The following is a 21,478-nucleotide window of genomic DNA, read 5'->3' as shown; positions in this document are numbered from 1 at the left end:
TGTTTCTAAATGGCTCGATTGTGTTCATGTATTGTCTTTTACTGACTGGTTAGCATGCAACAAAACAGCTTTTCACTGTACCTCGGTACACGTGACAATAAACTGAAGTGAGAAGGGTCTCGACCCAAAACGTCACCCATTCCTTCTCTCGGGAGATGCAGCCTGTCCCGCTGAGTTACTCCAGCATTTTGTGTCTGTATTCTTGGTTGATTTTGGCAGTGGGTCTACAAGTAATCAACGTAGACATGGCACTGTTGCGATAGAACAATATAGGAGCAGCACGGTGGCGCAGCAGCAGAATTGCTCCTTACAGCGCTAGACACCCTAGCTCGATAGTGACGATGGATGCTGTCTGTATGGAGTCTGCACATTCTCCCTGTGACCACGTGGGTTTCCCCCGGGTGCTCTGGTTTCCTCCCAAACTCCAAAGGTGTACAGACATGTAGGTTAGTTGCAAAAAAATTGTCCCTAGCATGTGTAGGTTAGTGTATGGGGGGGGGAATCGCTTGTCGGCACAGACTCGGTGGGCCGAAGGTTCTGTTTCCGCGCTGTATCTCTAAAGTCTAAAGCTTTCATTTATTTATTTCATTAAAAATTTGGCCTTCAAACTAAGGGCCCAAGTTTGAAAAAAAATCTTTAAATGAGGTTGGATACTTGCACTTAACTGGTTTAACAAACTGTTCACCCTCCTACCTTCCGGTAAGCGCTACCGCAGCATGCGGAGCAAAACCACCAGATTCAAAAACAGCTTTTTCTCTCAGGCCATCAGACTACTCAACACACTTAAGAAAATTCCACGAACAGTACCCAAACAAAGACAAACAAACTGTGAAAATAACTTTGGCTCAATGTCTCCAGTACGAAATTTGCACTTTTTCTATATTGCACCTTTCATTGCTGCACCCTTTTTAAAATACCTCAAAGTTTGTGCTACATTTTGGCACACTGTGAATATTTTAATATTTTAAATAATGTAATGTCTATTGTCTATTTTTATTGGTATGTTGTCTGTCTGTGTTTTTAATGTTACTTGCACATTTGGAGTATGGGGAAACGTAATTTCAATCCTCTGTGTAACTACTGTTGCATAATTGAATTGACAATAAAGTTTACTTTGAACTTTGAGTTTAGTTTAGTTGAGAGATACAGCACGGAAACAGGCCCTTCGGCCCACCGAGTCCGTGCTGAACAGCGATCATCCCGTACACCAGCAGTATCGTACAGGTTAGGGACAATTTACAATGAAACCAAGCCAATTAACCTAAAAACCTGTACGTTTTTGCAGTGTGGGAGGAAACCGGAGAACACAGAGAAAACCCGCGCAGGTCACTGGAAAAACTTACGGGCCTGTCCCACTTACGCAACTTTTTCGGCTACTGCAGGTCATTGCAGGTCGCCGAAAATTTTCAACATGTTGAAAATCCAGCGGTGACCAGAAAGACGCTACGACTCTTTGGGAAACTGAGGAGACATGTCGCGAGGTGAAGCCTGTATGGTCGTGAGTAGTCGCCCAAAGAGTCGTACCTCGTTCTGGTCGCTGTTGGATGTTGAAAATATTTGGCGACCTGCGACGACCTATGACGGGTGCCGGCAGTCGCCAAAAAAGTTGCGTAAGTGGGACAGGCAAACTCTGTACAGACAGCACCGGTAGTCAGGGTCAAACGTGGGCCTCTGGCACTGTAAGGCAGCAACTCTACTGCTGCGCCACCGTACCGCCATACCGATAGTTATTAATTCGGAGAAGCCTTAGAATTGCTACTGACAACTTTGGTTTTTTTTTCACTCTAGATCCAAGGAACTGATCAAGGAAGCAATCCAAGACAATGACTTCATGAAAAACTTGGAGCTATCCCAGATTCAGGAGATTGTGGACTGCATGTACCCGGTGGAATATGGAAAGGACAGTTGCATTATCAAGGAGGGCGATGTTGGGTCGCTGGTTTATGTTATGGAAGGTAGGCTACTTGAGCTGTCTAATCATTAATGTGCCGACTGATCTCTAAGCTGTCTGCAGCAGTTCTCCATACCCCTACATACTCCTTACCACATGAAAATAATCATTAACTTTTATAATATCCAAAAAGCAAAGGCCTGCCTCGGCAAGGCCAGCAGCATAATCAAGGACGAGTCGCACCCTGGCCACTCCCTCTTCTTCCCTCTCCCATTGGGAAAAAGGTATAGATTCCGATTCCGATTCAAACTTTATTGTCATTGTGCAGTGTACAGTACAGAGACAACGAAATGCAGTTAGCATCTCCCTAGAAGAGCGACATAGATATGAGCAATAAATGTGCAAACTCCTGCAAAAGTGCAAAAACGCACACCTCCTGATTCAGGGGCAGTTTCTTCCCAGCTGTTATCAGGCAACTGAACCATCCTACCACAACCAGATACTAAATTATACGATAAGAAAGTAAATAATCACCAAAATTATCAGCAGAAATTATCCAGATTCAGGGACAATTTCTTCCCAGCTGTTATCAGGTAACTGAATCATCCAACCACAACCAGAGAGCAGTGCTGATCTACAATCTACCTCATTGGTGACCCTTAGACTATTCTTGATCAGACTTTGATGGCTTTACCTTGCACTAAATGTTATTCCCTGTCACTGTCAATGGATCGATTGCAATTGTGTACTGTCTTTCTGCTGACTGGTTAGCACGCAACAAAACTTTTTCACTGTACCTCAGTACAGGTGACGATAAACAAAACTAAACCAAACTAAACTAATCATTTTGACGATCATAAGAAATTATGCCGACCATAATGTAATTGCAAGATTTTATATATGCTTACAATATTGTTTATCGGTGGGGTAATTGTATTAGAATTGACTTCTTCACCAGACTGCAAGGATGAATTAGTTCTGCTATTTAAACTATTCCAATTCGTCATACTACACCAAAGGGGCTCGGTGGGCCGAAGGGCCTGTTTCCGCGCTGTATCTCGAAACTAAAAAACACCTAAACTAAGTTGTCCCTCTCACCTCAAACCTGTGCATTTAGACATTTAAAAGGCATTTAGACAGATACATGGATAGGAAATGTTTAGTAGGATATGGGACAAAAGTGGTAAATGGGATTAGTGTTGATGGGTCAACTGGTCTGCATGGATGAGTTGGGCCGAAGGGCCTCTTTCCATTCTATATGACCCTATGACTCTTGCAAGAGTTACATAATACAAAATATAAGGACCATTTGTTAAAAACAAAGTCTGGAGCCAAGCAGGAAACCGATTATCTGATAATCCATGAAATGCTGGAAATACTCACCATCTGTCAAGATAGAAGCAGAGTTCACATTTCTGGCGTATAAACAATTATTCTGATGAAAAATACCTTGAAATAAATAAATTGTTTCCCTCTCCACAGTCCTGCCCCCAGCATTCCATGCAAGTGCTTTAGGTTCCCGACACCCACTGAACTTTTCCCATAATGCTGGAATTCAATGTTAAAGACAAGGTTTTAATGAAGATGCCATTTGGGAAGGGAAGAAGCCACAACATGCTGGAGTAAATCAGTGGGTCAGGCAGCATCTCTGGAGAAAAGGAATGGGTGATGTTTTGGGTCAAGACTGAGTCTCTCTGTCTCTGTGTCTCCCTCTCCCCCTGCCGCTCAGTCTGAAGAAGGGTCTCAGCCCAAAACGTCACCCATTCCTTCTATCCAGAGATGCTGCCTGTCCCGCTGAGTTTGTGTCTATCATCCCTGGAAAAAGTGGATAGGTGACATTGCAGGTCGGGACCCTTCTTCAGACTGATTGTAATGGGGAAAGCAGAGGGGGGGGGGGGGGTCAGAAATACTGGAAGAGAAGGAGGGGCAGGACAAGGCTTGGCAGGCAATGCGTTGATACAGGTGAGGAGAGTTTTTTGGTCGGGTTTAACGATGCAGCATGGAAACAGGGCCTTTGGCCCACCGAGTCCACACCGACCAGCGATCACCCTACACGCTAGCATTATCCTGCACTCAATAGAGACAATTTACAATTTATTTTACCAAAGCCTATACGTCTTAGGAGTGTGGGAGGAAACCGGATCGCCCGGAGAAAACGCACGCGGTTACTGGGAGAAGGTACAAACTCTGAACAGATAGCACCCGTAGTCAGGATTGAACCTTGGTCTCTGGGGCTATGGAGAGCCTGTTTCCTCGTTTAAAAAAAATGATGATTTCTCCCATCCATGGTAGCAATGTTTTAATACGATTAACGGGTCATGACAAGATAATTAATGACAGGATAATCACCATCTAATTCAAATGGGTTGAATGGAACATATTGTGCCACAATTCAGTGTGTTGATGTGCACATCGAGGGCATTGTCAATTCTAGTTGTTTTTCCTGCAGTATGAAGGAATGTAAGAAACTCTATGTATCTCTTTGACTAAGATTTACGAGGATGTTGCCAGGACCTGAGGGCCTGAGCTACAAGGAGAGGTTTGGCTGGCTAGGACTTTATTCCTTGGAGCGCAAGAGGATGAGAGGGATGATCTTATAGATGTTTAGTTTAGTTTAGAGATGCAGCATGGAAACAGGCCCTTCGGCTCGCCGAGTCCACCCGACCAGCGATCCCCGCACATGAACACTATCCTACACTCACTAGAGACAATTTACACATACACCAAGCCGATTAACCTACAAACCTCTACGTATCTGGAGTGTGGGCGGAAACCGAAGGGCTCGGAGAAAACCCACGCGGTCATGGGGAGAACGTGCAAACTCCGTACAGGCAGCACCCGCAGGCGGGATTGAACCCGGGTCTCCGCCGCTGCAAGCGCTGTAAGGCAGCAACTCTACCGCTGCTCCACCGTGGCCACGTGGGTTTTCTCCGACGTGTATAAGATCATAAGGGGAATAGATAGAGTAAATGCACAGTCTTTTACCCAGTGTAGGCCAATCAAGGGCATACGCGTAAGGCGAGCGGAAAAAGATTGAATAGGAACCAGTGGGATACCTTTTTCACGCAGAGGGTGGTGGATGTATGGACTGTGCTGCCAGAGGAGGTAATTGAGGGTGGTACCAGAACACCGTTTAAAAGTCATTTGGGCAGGTACATGGATAGGAAAGGCCAAGAGGGATATTGGCCAAACACGGGCAGGTGAGACTCATGTTGAAGGGGCATCTTAGTCGGCATGGGCAAGTCTGGCCGAAGGGCCTGTTTCCATGCTGTATGACTCCATGATTCTAAGGCGCTAAGTACAGATAGGGTAAACAACAGTTTTTTTCCTTGAGTGGAAATGACAAAGACTAGAGTCCATCAGGTGAAAGTGGCAGAGAATGAAGGAGATGTGCGGGCAGGTTTCTTACACAGAGGGTGATGGGTGCCTGGAACGGGCTGCCAGGGGTGGCGGTGGTGGCTGATGCGATTGGGACAATGAAGAGGCTTTTCGATTGGCATATGGATATGAGTATCATTGGATCGACACAAAATGCCGGAGTCACTCAACGGGACAGGCAGCATCTCCGGATGGAAGGGATGGGTGACGTTTCGGGTAGAGACCTTTCTTCAGACTGAGAATCACGGGAGAGGGAGACACAGAGATGTGCAAGAGTAAGGTGTGAAAACGAGAGATCAAAGGGGACAAAGCTCAAGGAATATGTGGAATAGATCATCGTTAGCGAGGGAAAGGTGACAACGAGGCGTACAAAGGTAAAATGTAAACAAGGGACAGTCAGACTGGTCGGGGAGGGATGGAGAGAGAAGAAAAGCAGGGGTTACTTGAAGTTAGAGAAGTCAATGTTCATGCCACTGGGGTGTAAGCTGCCCAAACAAAATATGAGGTGCTGTTCCTCCAATATGCATTGGGCCTCACTCTGGCAATGGAGGAGGCCCAAGACAGAAAGGCTAGTGTGGGAATGGGAGGGGGGGTTAAAATGTTTAGCAACCAGGAGATCAGGTAGGTCAAGGCGGACTGAGTCCCCCTTTGGTGTAAACCTGAATCTGCGTCTGCAGTTCACTCCTACCCATGAGTATCATGGGACTGCCTCCTAATGGCACTTCATATCGGGGCCAGACTCTTAATTTCCGATAAACTGTAGGTTGCCATGGGGACAATAGCAAAGGGAGGCAATAGCTGGAGAACTAGGCAACAGCGCATCGAGAGTCAAGGGAAGTATCAAGAGAGTTTCATTGTCATAGGAACTGACCACAGAACCATGACACTCGCACATGGTGTTTTGCCAGAGAATGAGTGATGAAAACGGTCTTGAAAGGATCAGCTAAGACAAGGGAAAATCACTAAAATGATGTGGACGGAATAGAGGTCCCAAATGCATGCTGAGTGTTTTTTTAGGTTAGTTTAGAGATACAGCGCGGAAACACCGGGTCTGCGCCGACCAGCGACCCCCGCTCATTAACGCAAGTTCTACGCACAACAGGGACAATTTGCAATGATACCAAGCCAATTGGTACACTCCAAAGACGTACAGGCTTGTAGGTTAATAGGCTTGGTAAATGTAAAAACTGTCCCTAGTGGGTATAGGATAGTGTTAATGTGCGGTGATCGCTGGTCGGCTTAGAAACATAGAAACATAGAAACATAGAAATTAGGTGCAGGAGTAGGACATTCGGCCCTTCGAGCCTGCACCGCCATTCAATATGATCATGGCTGATCATCCAACTCAGTATCCCGTACCTGCCTTCTCTCCATACCCTCTGATCCCCTTAGCCACAAGGGCCACATCTAACTGACCAATGAACTGGCCTCGACTACCCTCTGCGGCAGAGAGTTCCAGAGATTCACCACTCTCTGTGTGAAAAAAGTTCTTCTCATCTCGGTTTTAAAGGATTTCCCCCTTATCCTGGACTTCCCAACATCGGGAGCAATCTTCCTGCATCTAGCCTGTCCAACCCCTTCTGCGCTGTAACTCTAAACTAAACGAAACAAAAAAAAAATGTGCCTACAAAACCTGTACGTCTTTGGAGTGTGGGAGGAAACCGGAGGTCCCGGAGAAAACCCACGCAGGTCACGGGGAAAACGTACAAACTCCGTACAGACAAGCACCCCTGGGCAGGATCAAACCCGGGTCTCTGGCGCTGTAAGGCAGCGACTCTACCGCTGCGCCACCATAAAGCTGTGATTCATAGATGTACAGGCGGCCACTATGATATATGGTGAGGCTGCACTATCTTTCTCCACACCATCATATCACAAGGCTGTCCGCATGGGGGGTTTGAAGTGAGCGCTCCTGCTGCTGTCCTGTCCTGCCACACATCTGAAATGTTTCTTCAATTTCTAATAATAACGATGAGCAGGTTTGTGTCTTGGGCATAATGGTGAACTGTGTGAGATTTAAATGCTCTCCATGATGACACGGTGGCACAGGGTAGAGATGCTGCCGTACAGTGCCAGAGACACGGGCTCGATCCTGGCAATGCGGCAATGAAATCCACAGATTCACCACCCTCTGACTAAAGAAATTCCTCCTCAGCATACCCGTGCACACCGAGAACACACACGCAGTCACAGGTAGGAGGTACCAACTCCGTACAGGCAGCACCTGCAGTCAGGATCATACCCGGGTCTCTGGCGCTGTGAGGTACCAACTCTACCGCTGTGCTATTTTGTGGCCTCTGCCAATAGGAATACAAGAACGATTTGGTGTAAAACTGGCAAATATCAGGCTTGTTATCTGGAAGGAGATGAGGAGGAATTTCTTTAGTCAGAGGGTGGTGAATCTGTGGAATTCATTTCCTCAGAATGCTGTTGAGGTCAAGTCAATGGATATTTCAAAGGCAGGGAAAGATAGATTCCTGATTAGTACGGGTGTCAGGGGTTATGGGGGGAAGGCAGGAGAATGGGGTTAGGAGGGAGAGATAGATTGAATGGAGGAGTAGACTTAATGGGCCGAATGGCCTAATTCTGCTCCTATCACTTATGAACGAATGAACTTGTTCGAAAACTCCGGGCCTTTGCACTTTGAATATAATCGTGACAGCTCTCAGATATAATTCTTTGACTTTAACTTTGCTTCTGGATCTCAAATGAAGAACCAAAAAGTTAAATATCACGAATGAGGGAGTAATTTAAAACATTAGTGGTTAGTCTATATCTCAACAGCAATCTTTAATGGTTCTTTAATTGCAACTGGGGCAAGAACAGCTTCTAATAAATTATTTATTTAGGTAAATCAATGCTTCCTTCATATCACTGCTCAGTGTAACATAATCACTTGAATGCAAATATAGTCTCATCAATGAATTATAGAACATCAGATACTAGATACTAGATAAGCAGGACATTTAAACTCGAGGACATGAATCCGACGGCTTCTGGCTTCGTGCCTCATCAGAAATGCAGCAAAGTAGATTTTTTTTTTTCTTTTATGGAAATTGACCCTGTTCCAAACTGTGAGGCTACTCCTCCTTTTCCCTTTCTTGTCCCCACCCACCCCCGCCCCCGATCAGTCTGAAGAAGGGTTTCGGCCCGAAACGTTGCCTATTTCCTTCGCTCCATAGATGCTGCTGCACCCACTGAGTTTCTCCAGCTTTTTTGTGTAACCTTCGATTCTCCAGCATCTGCAGTTCCCTCTGAAACACTGTGAGCACAGTCTGATTGCTTAGTCAGGATATGGGGCCATCTGACGTGCCACACTCTAAAGACGTACAGCTTTGTGGGCTTTGTAAATTGTAAATTGTCCCTGGTGTGTAGGGACAATTCCTAGTGAGTAGGGTGGTGCTTGCGTACGGGGCGATTGCTGGTCGACACGGACTTGGTGGGCCGAAGGGCCTCTTTCCACACAGCATCGGTAAGGAAAGGGCCTGTCTCACTTGGGCGTTATTTGCCCGTCATTTACGCGACATCATTTACGTGTCACGACGCACGCATTGTGATGCGCGCATAACACGGTGGCGTAGGCAGTGACACGTGGTAGTGCGCTGCGACTCAGGATTTTGGGATTCTCAAAATGAAGACAGTCTGAACCATTTTGCCAGGGTGGAATTGTCCAACACTAGAGGGCACAGCTATAAGATGGGAGGGGGGAAAGTTTAAAGGAGATGTGCGGGACACGTTTTATACAGAGAGGTGTTGGGGGCCCGGAAAGTATTGATGGAGGTGGAGGCAGATACGATATTAGTGTTTAAGAGGCTTTTACTTAGGCTAATGGCAATACCAAGATATGGATCATGTACAACAGATGAGTCAAAGACATAGAGTGATACAGGCCCTTCGGCCCAACTCGCCCATGCCTGTTTCTTAAACATTGGGATAGTCCCAGCCTCAACTACCTCCTCTGGCAGCTCATTCCATACACCCACCACCCTTTGTGTGGAAAAAGTTACCCCTCAGATTCCTATGTTTAAGGAGGAACTGCAGATGCTGGAAAATCGAAGGTAGACAAAAATGCTGGAGAAACTCAGCGGGTGCGGCAGCATCTATGGAGCGACAGAAATAGGCAACGTTTCAGGTCGAGACCCTTCTTCAGACATTTTTGTCTACCTCAGATTCCTATTAAATCTTTTCACCTTCACTTAAACTTATGTCCTCTGGTCCTCGATTCCCCTGCTCTGGGCAAGAGACTCTGTGCATCTATCCGATCTATTCCTCTCATGATTTTATATATCTCTATAAGATCACCCCTCATCGTCCTGTGCTCCAAGGAGTAGAGTCCCATGGGATCGGTTTAACTTGGCATCATGTTCGTGTGCTGTGCTGTTCTGCGTACTATATAACAGAGAGAAAATGTGGTATGGATTACAAAATCACGAGAGGAATAGATCGGGCAGATGCACAGAGTCTTTTACCCAGAGTAGGGAAATCGTGGTCCAGAGGACATAAGTTCAAGGTGAAGGGGAAAAGATTTAATAGGAATCGGAGAGGTAACTTTTTCACTCAGAGGGTGGTGGGTGCATGGAACAAGCTGCCAGAGGTGGTAGTTGAGGCTGGGATAGGAGAGGTTTGGAGGGCTATGGACCAAGCTCAGGCAAGTGGGACTTGGGTAGCTGGGACATTGTTGGCCGGTGTGGGCAAGTTAGGCCGAAGGGCCTGTTTCCACACTGTATTATTCAATGATTCTATGAATGTTCATTGTTGTTTTTACAGGGATTGAGAAAGTGATCATAATAGCAAAAGGGATCTTATTGTTTTACAAACAGGAGTATTGTGCATAAAAGTATGGGAAAGACAAAATTCTAGCTTAGCTGCAAATGCAGCTTTGTGTCCAGTTCTGGGTGGCAAGCTTTAGGAGATCTCTGACGGTTTTATTAAGGGCGCAGAAGAGATTTACTGAAATTTACAGCGGCAAATTTATAATGGACTAGAGACTTTATTTCCCACAGCATTGAACAGTTTATGAGGCATCTCAAAATCTGAAAGGGAGCAGGCAAAATGCAGGGTGAAGCGGGATTCCGAGCCGAAATGTCACCTGTCCACGTTTCCCATGGATACTGCCTGACCCGCTGAGTTACTCCAGCACTCCGATGATCATTAAATGACAGTGACTGTCAAAAGTGAGATGAGGAAACAGGAGTTTCCACGCAGTGAGTTGTCCAGTTCTGGGTACACAAAAAAGCTGGAGAAACTCAGTGGGTGCAGCAGCATCTTTGGAGCGAAGGAAATAGGCAACGTTTCGGGCCGAAATCCTTCTTCAGACCAGTTCTGGGAGTTTGTACGTTCTCCCGGTGACTACGTGGGTTTTCTCCGGGTGCTCTGGATTTTTCCCACATTCTGAAGGCGTGCAGGTTTGTAGATTAATTGACTTATTTAAATTGCCTCCGAGGTATTGGGTAGGGCTCATGAAATCTAGTGGCGCGAGGTTGATTTTCATTGCATTGCCAGTATAGACTCAACAGGCCGAATGGCCTCCTTTGGTTCTGTACACATTTCGCGATTCGCTGACAGACCCTCTGACTCTTTAGGCATATACGTTCAATATGTGCCATCATGAGAATCCTTCATAATTCTAAACAACAGGATTTAGGGTGGCACGGTGGCGCAGCGGTAGAATTACTGCCTTGCAGCGCGTAGAACGCCAGAGACCCGGGTTCGATCCTGTGTGTGTGTTGTCTGTGTGGAGTTTGTACGTTCTCCCCGTGACCGCGTGGGTTTTCTCCGAGATCCTCGGTTTCCTCCCAATATTCCAAAATCCAAAGGCGTACAGGTTTGTAGGTCAGAGAAAAATGCTGGAGAAACTCAGCGGGTGCAGCAGCATCTATGGAGCGAAGGAAATAGGCAACGTTTCAGGCCGAATCCCTTCTTTTCTCCAACACTTTTGTCTACCTTCGATTTTCCAGCATCTGCAGTTCCTTCTTAAACAGGTTTATAGGTTAATTGGCTTGGTATAATTGTAAATTATCCCTAGTGTGTGCAGGATAGTGTTCATGTGCAGGGATCGCTGGTCGGCGTGGACTCGGTGTGCAGAACGACCTGTTCTGTGCAGTATCGCTAAACTAAACTAAAACTAAACTATTTTCAAATCCTCGCTTCCCCACCCACTGCCCCCAGCACGACCAAGTCTTTGGGTATCTTTAAAACAGAGATTACATTCTTGATTAGTGAGAGCATCAAAGGTTATGGGGGAGAAGGCAGGATAACAGGGTTGAGAAGGAGAGATAGATCAGCCATGATTGAATGGTGGAGCAGACTCTCGATGGACTGAATTACCTAGTTCTGCCCCTATGTCTTATGAACTTACGAGCTACCTCCCCTTGGCTCTTCCTGCAGCAGCGAGAACAGTCACAGTTTCTCCAGTCTCATTCATTATGAGAGCGTTACTATTTTTAAATCAGACACCGCGAGGCCTTCAAACAGGTCTGAAGCGAACATTGGGAGCCGCTAAGTTAAAACACTTCACTGCAACGGATGACGTGCAGCTGGAAGCGTCATGCTTGAGAGTCAATCCATTTAAACCGGAGCTTAATATTATTGTACGCCAGAGTCAAGAGTGTTTTATTGTCATGTGTCCCAGATAGAACAATGAAATTCCCACTTGCAGCATAGCGGCAAAATATGTAAACATAGTACACTGACAACAATATAGTAATCGAGGAAAAAAGTTCATTGTGTGTATAGGATGGAACTGCAGATGCTGGTTTTAGACACAAAATGCTGGAGTAACTCAGCGGGACAGGCAGCATCTCTGGAGAGAAGGAATGGGTGACATTTCGGGTCGAGACACTTCTTCGTATACACGTGGGTGTGTGTGTGTGTGTGGTGTGTGGGGGTGTGTGTGTGTGTGTGTGTGTGTGTGTGTGTGTGTGTGTGTGTGTGTGTGTGTGTGTGTGTGTGTGTGTGTGTGTGTGTGTATACTACATGGTATATGTATTATGTATATACATATAATATATATATGCACGCATACACAGACACCTGCACATACATACATAAAAAACAAGCAAATAATAATAGTGCAATAATAACAATAATAGTCTATGTAGTTCAGAGCTTATTGGAGGTTGAGGTGTTTCGTAGCCTGCTGGCTGTAGGGAAGAAGCTGTTCCTGAACCTGGACGTTACAGTTTTCAGGCTCCTGTACCTGGCAGGGGTTGAAACAAGTGCATGGCCAGGGCGGTGTGGGTCTCTGACGATGCTGGCTGCCTTGTTGAGGCAGCGACTCCTGTAGACCTCTACGCTGGTGGGGATTGGGCTCCCTGCATTAGACAGATCTCTTTGCTTGAAGGATGGCGGGCATGTAACGCCGTAATTCAGATACATTTTTGTTTGAGGAATGTAGGTAGCCAAGTCACAGAAATAGCTCCAGGTTTGACGTTTTACTCTTAATAAGGTCATGCGAAGAAATCCAGTGCACAATGTGTTTTTTGATGACAGGTCTGCACTCTGTTATCTGTCAGCCCAGTTACAAGCTCAGTTTTTTTGGACACTGTACATGAAGCAAAAGAGTATTCACAGCTTGGCAAATGTGCGTTCGGCCAAAATAGACCCCGTGGATTTTAGCCCTTCCCGTGAGATTCCTTCACCTATTTTATCTAACCCAATCTAGATGTTTTATATACAAAAATCTGGATGAACTCAGTGGGTCAGGCAGCATCTCCGGAGGAAAGGGAAGGCCTCCTTCAGGCCGATCTTCGGTTTAAACCTGTGCCGGCAGTTTTATCTTTGGTTTAAACCTGCATCTGCAGTTCCTTCCTGCACACCAGATGTTTTATATCTATATATATATACACGACTTGGACTTTAGGTTAAGAAAAAAAACTGCAGATGGAGTAAAAATCGAAGGTAGACAAAAATGCTGGAGGAACTCAAGAGGTGAGGCAGCATCTATGGGGAGAAGGAACGGGCGAGGTTTCGGGTCGAGACCCTTCTTCAGACTGCCTTCTGTGGCAGAGAATTCCACAGATTTACAACTCTCTGGGTGAAAACATTTTTCCTCATCTCAGTCCGAAATGGCCTACCCCTTATTCTTAAACTGTGACCCCTGGTTCTGGACTCCCCAACCATGGCAAACATTTTTTCCTGCATCTAGCCTGGGCAATCCCTTAAGAATTTTATGTGTTTCATATGTTTCATAAGATCCATATACGTTTGTCTCTGAGGAATTCCAGGACAGTGCTGTTTTTTTTTGTAAACTTCATGTTTTGAAGCTGGGCCTTTGATCTCAGGAGAGTCAAGTTCTGCTCACGGCACTCAGCCCTAACTGCAAGGTGACAGCAAGCCGTGCGTTAGACAAGATTTGGATTGGTACTAATGAAGCCCGACTGCACTGGAGCATTGCAGTGAAAGACGGGTTTAAACAGAGCTGTCGTTATAACGAGCTGCTGGGTCAAATTCTGCAGTTTAGCTTTTTTAGTGTATAAAGCGCCTTCCACCCACCGAGTCCGCGCCGACCAGCGATCACCCGTACACCAACACCACCCTACATACTATGGACAATTTACAATCTTCACCAAAGCCAATTAAGCTACAAACCTGTGAGTCGTCGGCATGTGGGAGTATTTTTCCAGCTGGGTACGTGAGATAGAACTTGGATCTCTGGCACTGTAATGCAACTCCACCCCTGCGCTATTCTGTTGCCCACTATCACCTGTACAGTGAAAGCGTTGTGTTGTTAACATAGAAACATAGAAAATAGGTGCAGGACTAGGCCATTCAGCCCTTCGAGCCTGCAACGCCATTCAATATGATCATGGCTGATCATCCAACTCAGTATCCTGTACCTGCCACAAGGGCCACATCTAACTCCCTCTTAAGTATAGCCAATGAACTGGCCTCAACTACCTTCTGTGGCAGGGAATTCCAGAGATTCGCCACTCTCTGTGTGAAAAATGTTTTTCTCATCTCGGTCCTAAAAGATTTCCCCCTTTTATCCTTAAACTGTGACCCCTTGTTCTGGACTTCCCCAACATTGGGAACAGAACCAATATGATTAGATAATACAATACAATACGTGTCAATACTGTCCCCGGATACCTGCTGGAGTGCGGGATTTACTTTAGACATTAGATTTTAGAGATATAGCACAGAAACAGGCCGTTCGGCTCAGCAAGTCCCCGCCGGCCTGCGATCACCCCTCGGACTAGACCTATCCTTCACAGTCTGGATCATTATACAACTTGCCGAAGCCAATTAACCTACAAACCCGTCCGTCTTTGGAGTGCAGCAGGAAACCGGAGCACCCGGTGAAAACCCACGCGGGCCACGGGGAGAAGGTACAAACTCCGTCCACACAGCACCCGTAGTCGGGATCGAACCCGTGTCTCTGGTGCTGTAAGGCAGCAACTGTATCGCTGCGCCACTGTGCCGCCCGAATATGCAGGCAATTTCAATGACTCTTCCTGGAGATGGGATGGTCACACTAACTATGCAATGAAGCCCTTCATAGCGTGTAAATTGGATTGGTCTTGAACCAGAATAAAGAAAATAATAGACACAAGATGCTGGAGTAACTCAGCGGGTCAGATAGCATCTTTGAAAAAAAAACAATAGGTGAAGACTTGGATCGAGACCCCTTTCATAGCAAAAGGATTTGAGCATAGGAGCAGGGAGGTTCTACTGCAGTTGTACAGTGTCTTGGTGAGACTACACCTGGAGTATTGCGTACAGTTTTGGTCTCCTAATCTGAGGAAAGACATTCTTGCCATAGAGGGAGTACAGAGAAGGTTCACCAGACTGATTCCTGGGATGTCAGGACTTTCATATGAAGAAAGATTGGATAGACTCGGTTTGTACTCGCTAGAATTTAGAAGATTGAGGGGGGATCTTATAGAAACTTACAAAATTCTTAAGGGGTTGGACAGGCTAGATGCAGGAAGATTGTTCCCGATGTTGGGGAAGTCCAGAACAAGGGGTCATAGTTTAAGGATAAGGGGGAAATCTTTTAGGACCGAGATGAGGAAAACGTTTTCCACACAGAGAGTGGTGAATCTCTGGAATTCTCTGCCGCAGAAGGTAGTTGAGGCCAGTTCATTGGCTATATTTAAGAGGGAGTTAGATGTGGCCCTTGTGACTAAAGGGATCAGGGGGTATGGAGAGAAGGCAGGAACAGAATACTGAGTTGGATGATCAGCCATGATCATATTGAATGGCGGTGCAGGTTCGAAGGGCCGAATGGCCTACTCCTGCACCTATTTTCTATGTTTCTATGTTTCATTCTATTCTTCCATTGAAGTCTGAAGAAGGGTCTCGACCCGAAATGCCGCCTATTTATTTTTTTCCAGAGATGCTGCCTGACCCGCTGAGTTACTCCAGCCTATCGTGTCTTATCTTTGGTTTAAACCAGCCTCCGCAGTTCCGTCCTACACATAAAGTGGAGGCACACCAGGCAAAGGCACTGGTACAAGAAATGAAACCGCTCCATTGAATTTCGGCCCACAGAGGCTGTGTTGTGATTATTTATCCCAGTTACCGCGGGATGTCTACTTGCTACTTTTATGAGCACACAGTCTCTACGCTCCTTGAAAGCTGTGCGAATATAAAAGGAGAAATGCTTAAGGACAAACATCCTTGGCTTCTGACTCCAAATAAAAATCCCCATGGAGCCGCTGAAGGCAGAATCTAGTCGTTAGTGTGGTGCGGTTCGATGGAGGCTGCTGCGCTTTCTATTTCGTGACAGTGTTTGAGTTTTTAGTTTAGAGATACAGCAGTGGAAACAGGCCCCCTTCGGCCCCACCGGTTCCGCGCCGACCTGTGATCCCCGCGCACTAACACTATCCTACACACACTAGGGACAATTTACCTATTTTACCGAAGCGGCACGTCTTTGGAGTGTGGGAGCAAACCGGTGCACCTAGAGAAAAACCACGCAGGTCATGGGGAGAACGTGCAAACTCCGTACGGACAGCACCCATTGTGAGGATCGAACCCGGGGCTCTGGCGCTGTAAGGCAGCAACTCTACCGCTGCACCACTGTGCCATATATTTGCTTCTAAATAGCAGTGCCAGCCCTATTGAGGCCCATGTGCTGTACTGTATATGTGGAGGATCACATGCAGTTTACCCTCCTTTTATCGGCAAACAAAATCAATTATTCTGACTTGCAAAAGGTCATAAGGTGATAGTGTAATTAGGTCATACAGCCATTCAAGTCTATTCCACCATTCAATCATGGCTGATCTATATCTCCCTCCTAATGCCATTCTCCTGCCTTCTCCCCATAACCTCTGACTAATGAAAAATCTATTTATCTCTGCCTTAAAAATATCTCTGCCTCATCCACAAACTTGGAGATATTGCCTTCAATTCCCTCATCCAGATCATTAATATACTTCTGTAGAAAGATTCACCAAACTTGGAGATATTGCCTTCAATTCCCTCATCCAGATCATTAATATACTTCTGTAGAAAGATTCACCAACCTCCGACTAAATAAATTTCTCCTCATCTCCTTCGTAAAAGAAAGTTGGTTAATTCCGAGAGCTGTGACTTCTAGTCTTCGACACTCCCACTAGTGGAAACATCCTCTCAACATCCATGCTATCCAAGCCTTTCACTATTCTGTAAGTTTCAATGAGGTTCCCCCTCATTCTTCTAAACTCCAGCGAGTACAGGCCCAGTGCCGACAAACGCTCATCGTAGGTTAACCTTATCATTCATGGGATCATTCTTGTAAACCTCCTCTGGACCCTCTCCAGAGCCAGCACACCCTTCCTCAGATATGGTGCCCAAAATTGCTCACAGTACTTCAAATGCGGTTCGACCAGAGCCTTGTGGAGCCTCAGCATTACATCCCTGTTTTTTGTATACAAACCCTCTTTGAAATAAATGCTAGCATTGAGTCAGAAAATGTATTCTATGAATATGTCATTGTGGGAATGGACTTCTATTGGAATTGAAGCGTGGAGTCTGAAAGGGAGAGTTATTTATGGCACAGCTCCACATCGATTGTGCAGCTGCAGAACAATGACATTATTCTGTGCAATGCTGCATTCTGCACCTTTTAGTTTAGTTTGGAGATACAGCGTGGAAACAGGCCCTTTGGCCCACCGAGCCTGCGCCGACCAGCTATTCCTGTACACTAACACTATCCTACGCACTCTAGGAACAATTTATACATACACCAAGCCAATTAACATACAAACCAGTACGTCTTTGGAGTATGGGAGGAAACCGAAGATCTCGGAGAAAACCCACACGGTCAAAGAGAGAACGTACAAACTCCGTACAGACAGCACCCGTAGTCAGGATCGAACCCGGGTCTCTGGCGTTGCAAGCGCTCTCTCCACAGTGTTTGAGATGTGGGGATGAAGCTGATTTTCAAACTGGCAAATGCTCACTTGACACCAGAAATGTCCCACTGTTTCTGGACATCTGTCTGAAACCATAAGGATTGATAAAACTCAGTGACCCTCGTGGGTTTTCTCCGGGTGCTCCGGTTTCCTCCCATACTCCAGAGACGTGCAGGTTTGTAGTTTTATTGGCTTCGTCAAAATTGTAAATTGTCCCCAATGTGTGTAGGATAGTGCCCCTCCATGACACGCTGGTCAACCTGAGGAGCACCTTCAGCAACAGACTGTTTCCACCAAGATGCAGGACAGGACGCCACAGCTTCCTTGTGGCTATCAAACTGTATAACACCTCCGCCTTCTATCATAGAAACATAGAAACATAGAAAATAGGTGCAGGAGTAGGCCATTCGGCCCTTCGAGTCTGCACCGCCATTCAATATGATCATGGCTGATCATCCAACTCAGTATCCCGTACCTGCCTTCTCTCCATACCCCCTGACCCCTTTAGCCAGAAGGTCCACATCTAACTCCCTCTTAAATATAGCCAATGAACTGGCCTCAACTACCTTCTGTGGCAGAGAATTCCAGAGATTCACCACTCTCTGTGTGAAAAATGTTTTTCTCATCTCAGTCCTAAAAGATTTCCCCATTGCCCTTAAACTGTGACCCCTTGTTCTGGAGTAGGGTAGACTGATCGTGGGGTAGATTGATTCTCCTCCCCCCTCCCCACCTCTCCCCCGCTCCCAAATCTTTGCACAACCCCCATGCCTTTCCACGTGTCACTTTAATTTCTTGTGTCATGTTTTTTGTGTTTTTGTGACTGCTGGCAGATTTATTTCCCTCCTGGATTAAATAGAGTTGCATCGTTTCGTATCGCCAATGTGCAGGGATCACTGGATCGGTGCGGTGGGCCTAAGGGCCTGTTTCCGTGCTGTATCTCTAAAACTAAAATCTAGATCAAAATTTTAAGGATCAATAAAAACTTTGTGCCACTCTGCCAGTGTGGGGCACAATATGTGAAGTATTTGCCCCTATTGCCAGAGCTGACAGCAATGTTAGGCTGTGCACTTCGGAGAAGGCCGCCATTAAGTGTTATATTTTTAAAAGAAACTTTAATCGGGATGGTGGCGCAGTGGTAGAGATGCTGCCTTACAGCGCCAGAGACCCGGGTTCGATCCTGACTATGGGTGCAGTCTGTACAGAGTTTCTCCGTTCTCTCTCTGACCACGTGGGTTTTCTCAGGGTGCTCCGGTTTCTGCCCACACTGCAAAGATCTACAGGTTTGGAGGATAGACTCGGCTTGTACTCGCTAGAATTTAGAAGATTGAGGGGGGATCTTATAGAAACTTACAAAATTCTTAAGGGGTTGGGCAGGCTAGACGCAGGAAGATTGTTCCTGATGTTGGGGAAGTCCAAAACAAGGGGTCACAGTTTAAGGATAAGGGAGAAATCTTTTAGGACCGAGATGAGAAAAACATTTTTCACACAGAGAGTGGTGAATCCACTCATCTCTGGAATTCTCTGCCACAGAAGGTACCTGTAGTTGAGGCCAGCTCATTGGCTATATTTAAGAGGGAGTTAGATGTGGTCCTTGTGGCTAAAGGTATCAGGGGGTATGGATAGAAGACAGGTACAGGATACTGAGTTGGATGATCAGTCATGATCATATTGAATGGCGGTGCAGGCTCGAAGGGCCAAATGGCCTACTCCTGCACCTATTTTCTATGTTTCTATGTTCGGTAAAATTGAAAATTGTCCCTGGTGTGTGACCACGTGGGTTTTCTCCAGGTGCTCCGGTTTCCTCCCACACTCTGAAGCCCTGTGGGTTTTGTAGGCTAATTGGTTTCTGCAAATTGTTCCTCGTGTGCGAGGGATAGTGTCAGTGTGCAGGGATCGCTGGTCAGCGCAGACTCGGTGGGCCGAAGGGCCTGTTTCAGCGCTGCATCTTTCAGCCAAAACCTGTGTTAAATAGGAATTTGTAGCCCTGCTTACCTCTGAGATGGCAGTGAGTCTCCATCTTGAATCGTTGCTGTCTTCCTGGTGAAGCTACTCACACAAGTGTACATGGTCCATGTTACAATGACAATAAAGAAACTATTCTATTCTATTCTATATTCTACAATACTTTGTACAGCCCTCACCTTCAGTTTAGTTCAGTTAACAGATACAGCGTGGAAACAGGCCCAACAGGCAGGTTGGGCCGAAGGGCTTGTTTCCACACTCTATGACTCGATATAGTGTTGGATTTGGATGGTTTTGAGTAGAAATCAAACATCGCCTCTTTAGTTTCTGATAAGCCTATTGTTTTGACTTATTGACATGGATGTAACTAGCTAATCTAGGCTCGATAAGGCGCTGGTCAGGCCGCATTTGTAGTGCTATGAGCAAATTTGGGCCCCATATCTGAGGAAGGATGTGCTGGCTCTGGAGAGGGTCCAGAGGTGGTTTACAAGAATAATTCCAGAAATGAGTGGGTCCACATATGTTGAGCTTTTGACAGCACGGGGCCTCTACTCACTGGAGTTTAGGAGGTTGAGGGGGGGGATCCTCATTGAAACTTACAGATTAGTGAATGGCATAGATAAAGTGGATGTGGAAAGGATATTTCCACTGGTGGGAGAATCCAGTCTCAGAATTAAAGGGCGCTCTTTTAGAATGGAGGTGAGGAGGAACTTCTTTTGTCAGAGGGTAGTTAATCTGTGGAACTCATTGCCACAGAGGGCTGTGGCGGCCAAGGCAGTGGATATTTTTAAGGCAGAGATAGATAGGTTCTTGATTATAACGGGTGTCAAGGGTTATGGGGAGAAGACAGGAAAATGGGATTGTGAGGCAGAGATCAGCCATGATTGAATGGCGGAGTAGACCCGATGGGCCGAATGGCCTAATTCTACTCCTATCACTTGTGAACTTGTGAATTGGAAGCATTGAGGAAGCCCGTAGAGGTGGATGGATGATTCGGCCCTGTTACATTTAAATTCTGAGATATCCCGTGGAATGTGTGCTTGCCTATTTGTTTCTATTTATCGTTGAAACCTTTACCTAATCAGGGCCTGTTCAATGGTTGACCCACATAGAGAGACAATTCATCAGCCTTCGTGTGTTACGTATTGAATTATTCATTACACTTGACAGATGTATTTCTCTGCCACGATCCAGATGGTGGAATGACATAAGAAAGGTGAGTTTGCTCATCACTCCATTCATTTAATTTTTCAGTTTAGGTGTGAGCTACAGTGCGGAAACAGGCCCTTCGGCCCACCGGGTCCGCGCCGGCCCGCGATCACCCCGTGCACTAGCACTATCCCACACACATTAGGGGACAACACACACTAATGTATACAAACCTGGAAGTCTTTGGAGTGTGGGAGGAAACAGGAGCACCCGGAGAAAACCCACGGAGAGAACGTACAAACTCCGCACAGACAGCACCCAGTGGTCAGGATCGAACCCGGGCCTCTGGCGCTGTAGGGCAGCAACTCTACCGCTGCGCCAATTTTGCGATGAGAGAAGTGAATTAATACTTCCCAGGTAGACAAAAGTGCTGGAGAAACTCAGCCAGCAGCATCTATGGAGCGACAAAAGGCAACGTGCTGGAGCGCCAAATGCTCAGCGGAGTGCAGCAGCATTTTCTATGGAGCGAAGGAAGTAGGCCATAGCCTGCAACCGCCATTTTGATCATGGGCCGAAGTATCCCTTCTTCTCTCCATACCCCCTGATCCCTTTAGCTGAAAGAAATTTGCCAATGAACTGGCCAACTACCTTCGTGCCAGAGAGTTCCTTCGCCACTCCATAGAAAAATGCTGCTCTCGGTCCTAAAGGATTTCCCCTTATCCTTAAGCTGAGTTCTCTCCCCAGCACTTTTGCA

At 46.2% G+C, this 21,478-nt stretch overlaps 1 protein-coding gene across 1 annotated transcript in view; it reads left to right on the top strand.

The window, feature by feature from the left end:
- The window catches only part of prkg1b (protein kinase cGMP-dependent 1b), a 367,427-nt gene that overhangs the window by 58,965 nt on the left and 286,984 nt on the right, over positions 1–21,478 (top strand). The window contains exon 2 of the mRNA XM_055647248.1: positions 1,789–1,955. Within this exon, the coding sequence (XP_055503223.1) occupies positions 1,789–1,955 (167 nt within the window). The remainder of the gene's footprint in view (positions 1–1,788; positions 1,956–21,478) is intronic.

The sequence above is a fragment of the Leucoraja erinacea genome, chromosome 15 (genome assembly GCF_028641065.1).
Source record: "Leucoraja erinacea ecotype New England chromosome 15, Leri_hhj_1, whole genome shotgun sequence".
In the NCBI taxonomy this organism is placed as follows: domain Eukaryota; kingdom Metazoa; phylum Chordata; class Chondrichthyes; order Rajiformes; family Rajidae; genus Leucoraja; species Leucoraja erinaceus.
The sequence above is the reverse complement of the archived record's forward strand: the minus strand, read 5'-3'. Positions and strand labels throughout refer to the sequence as shown.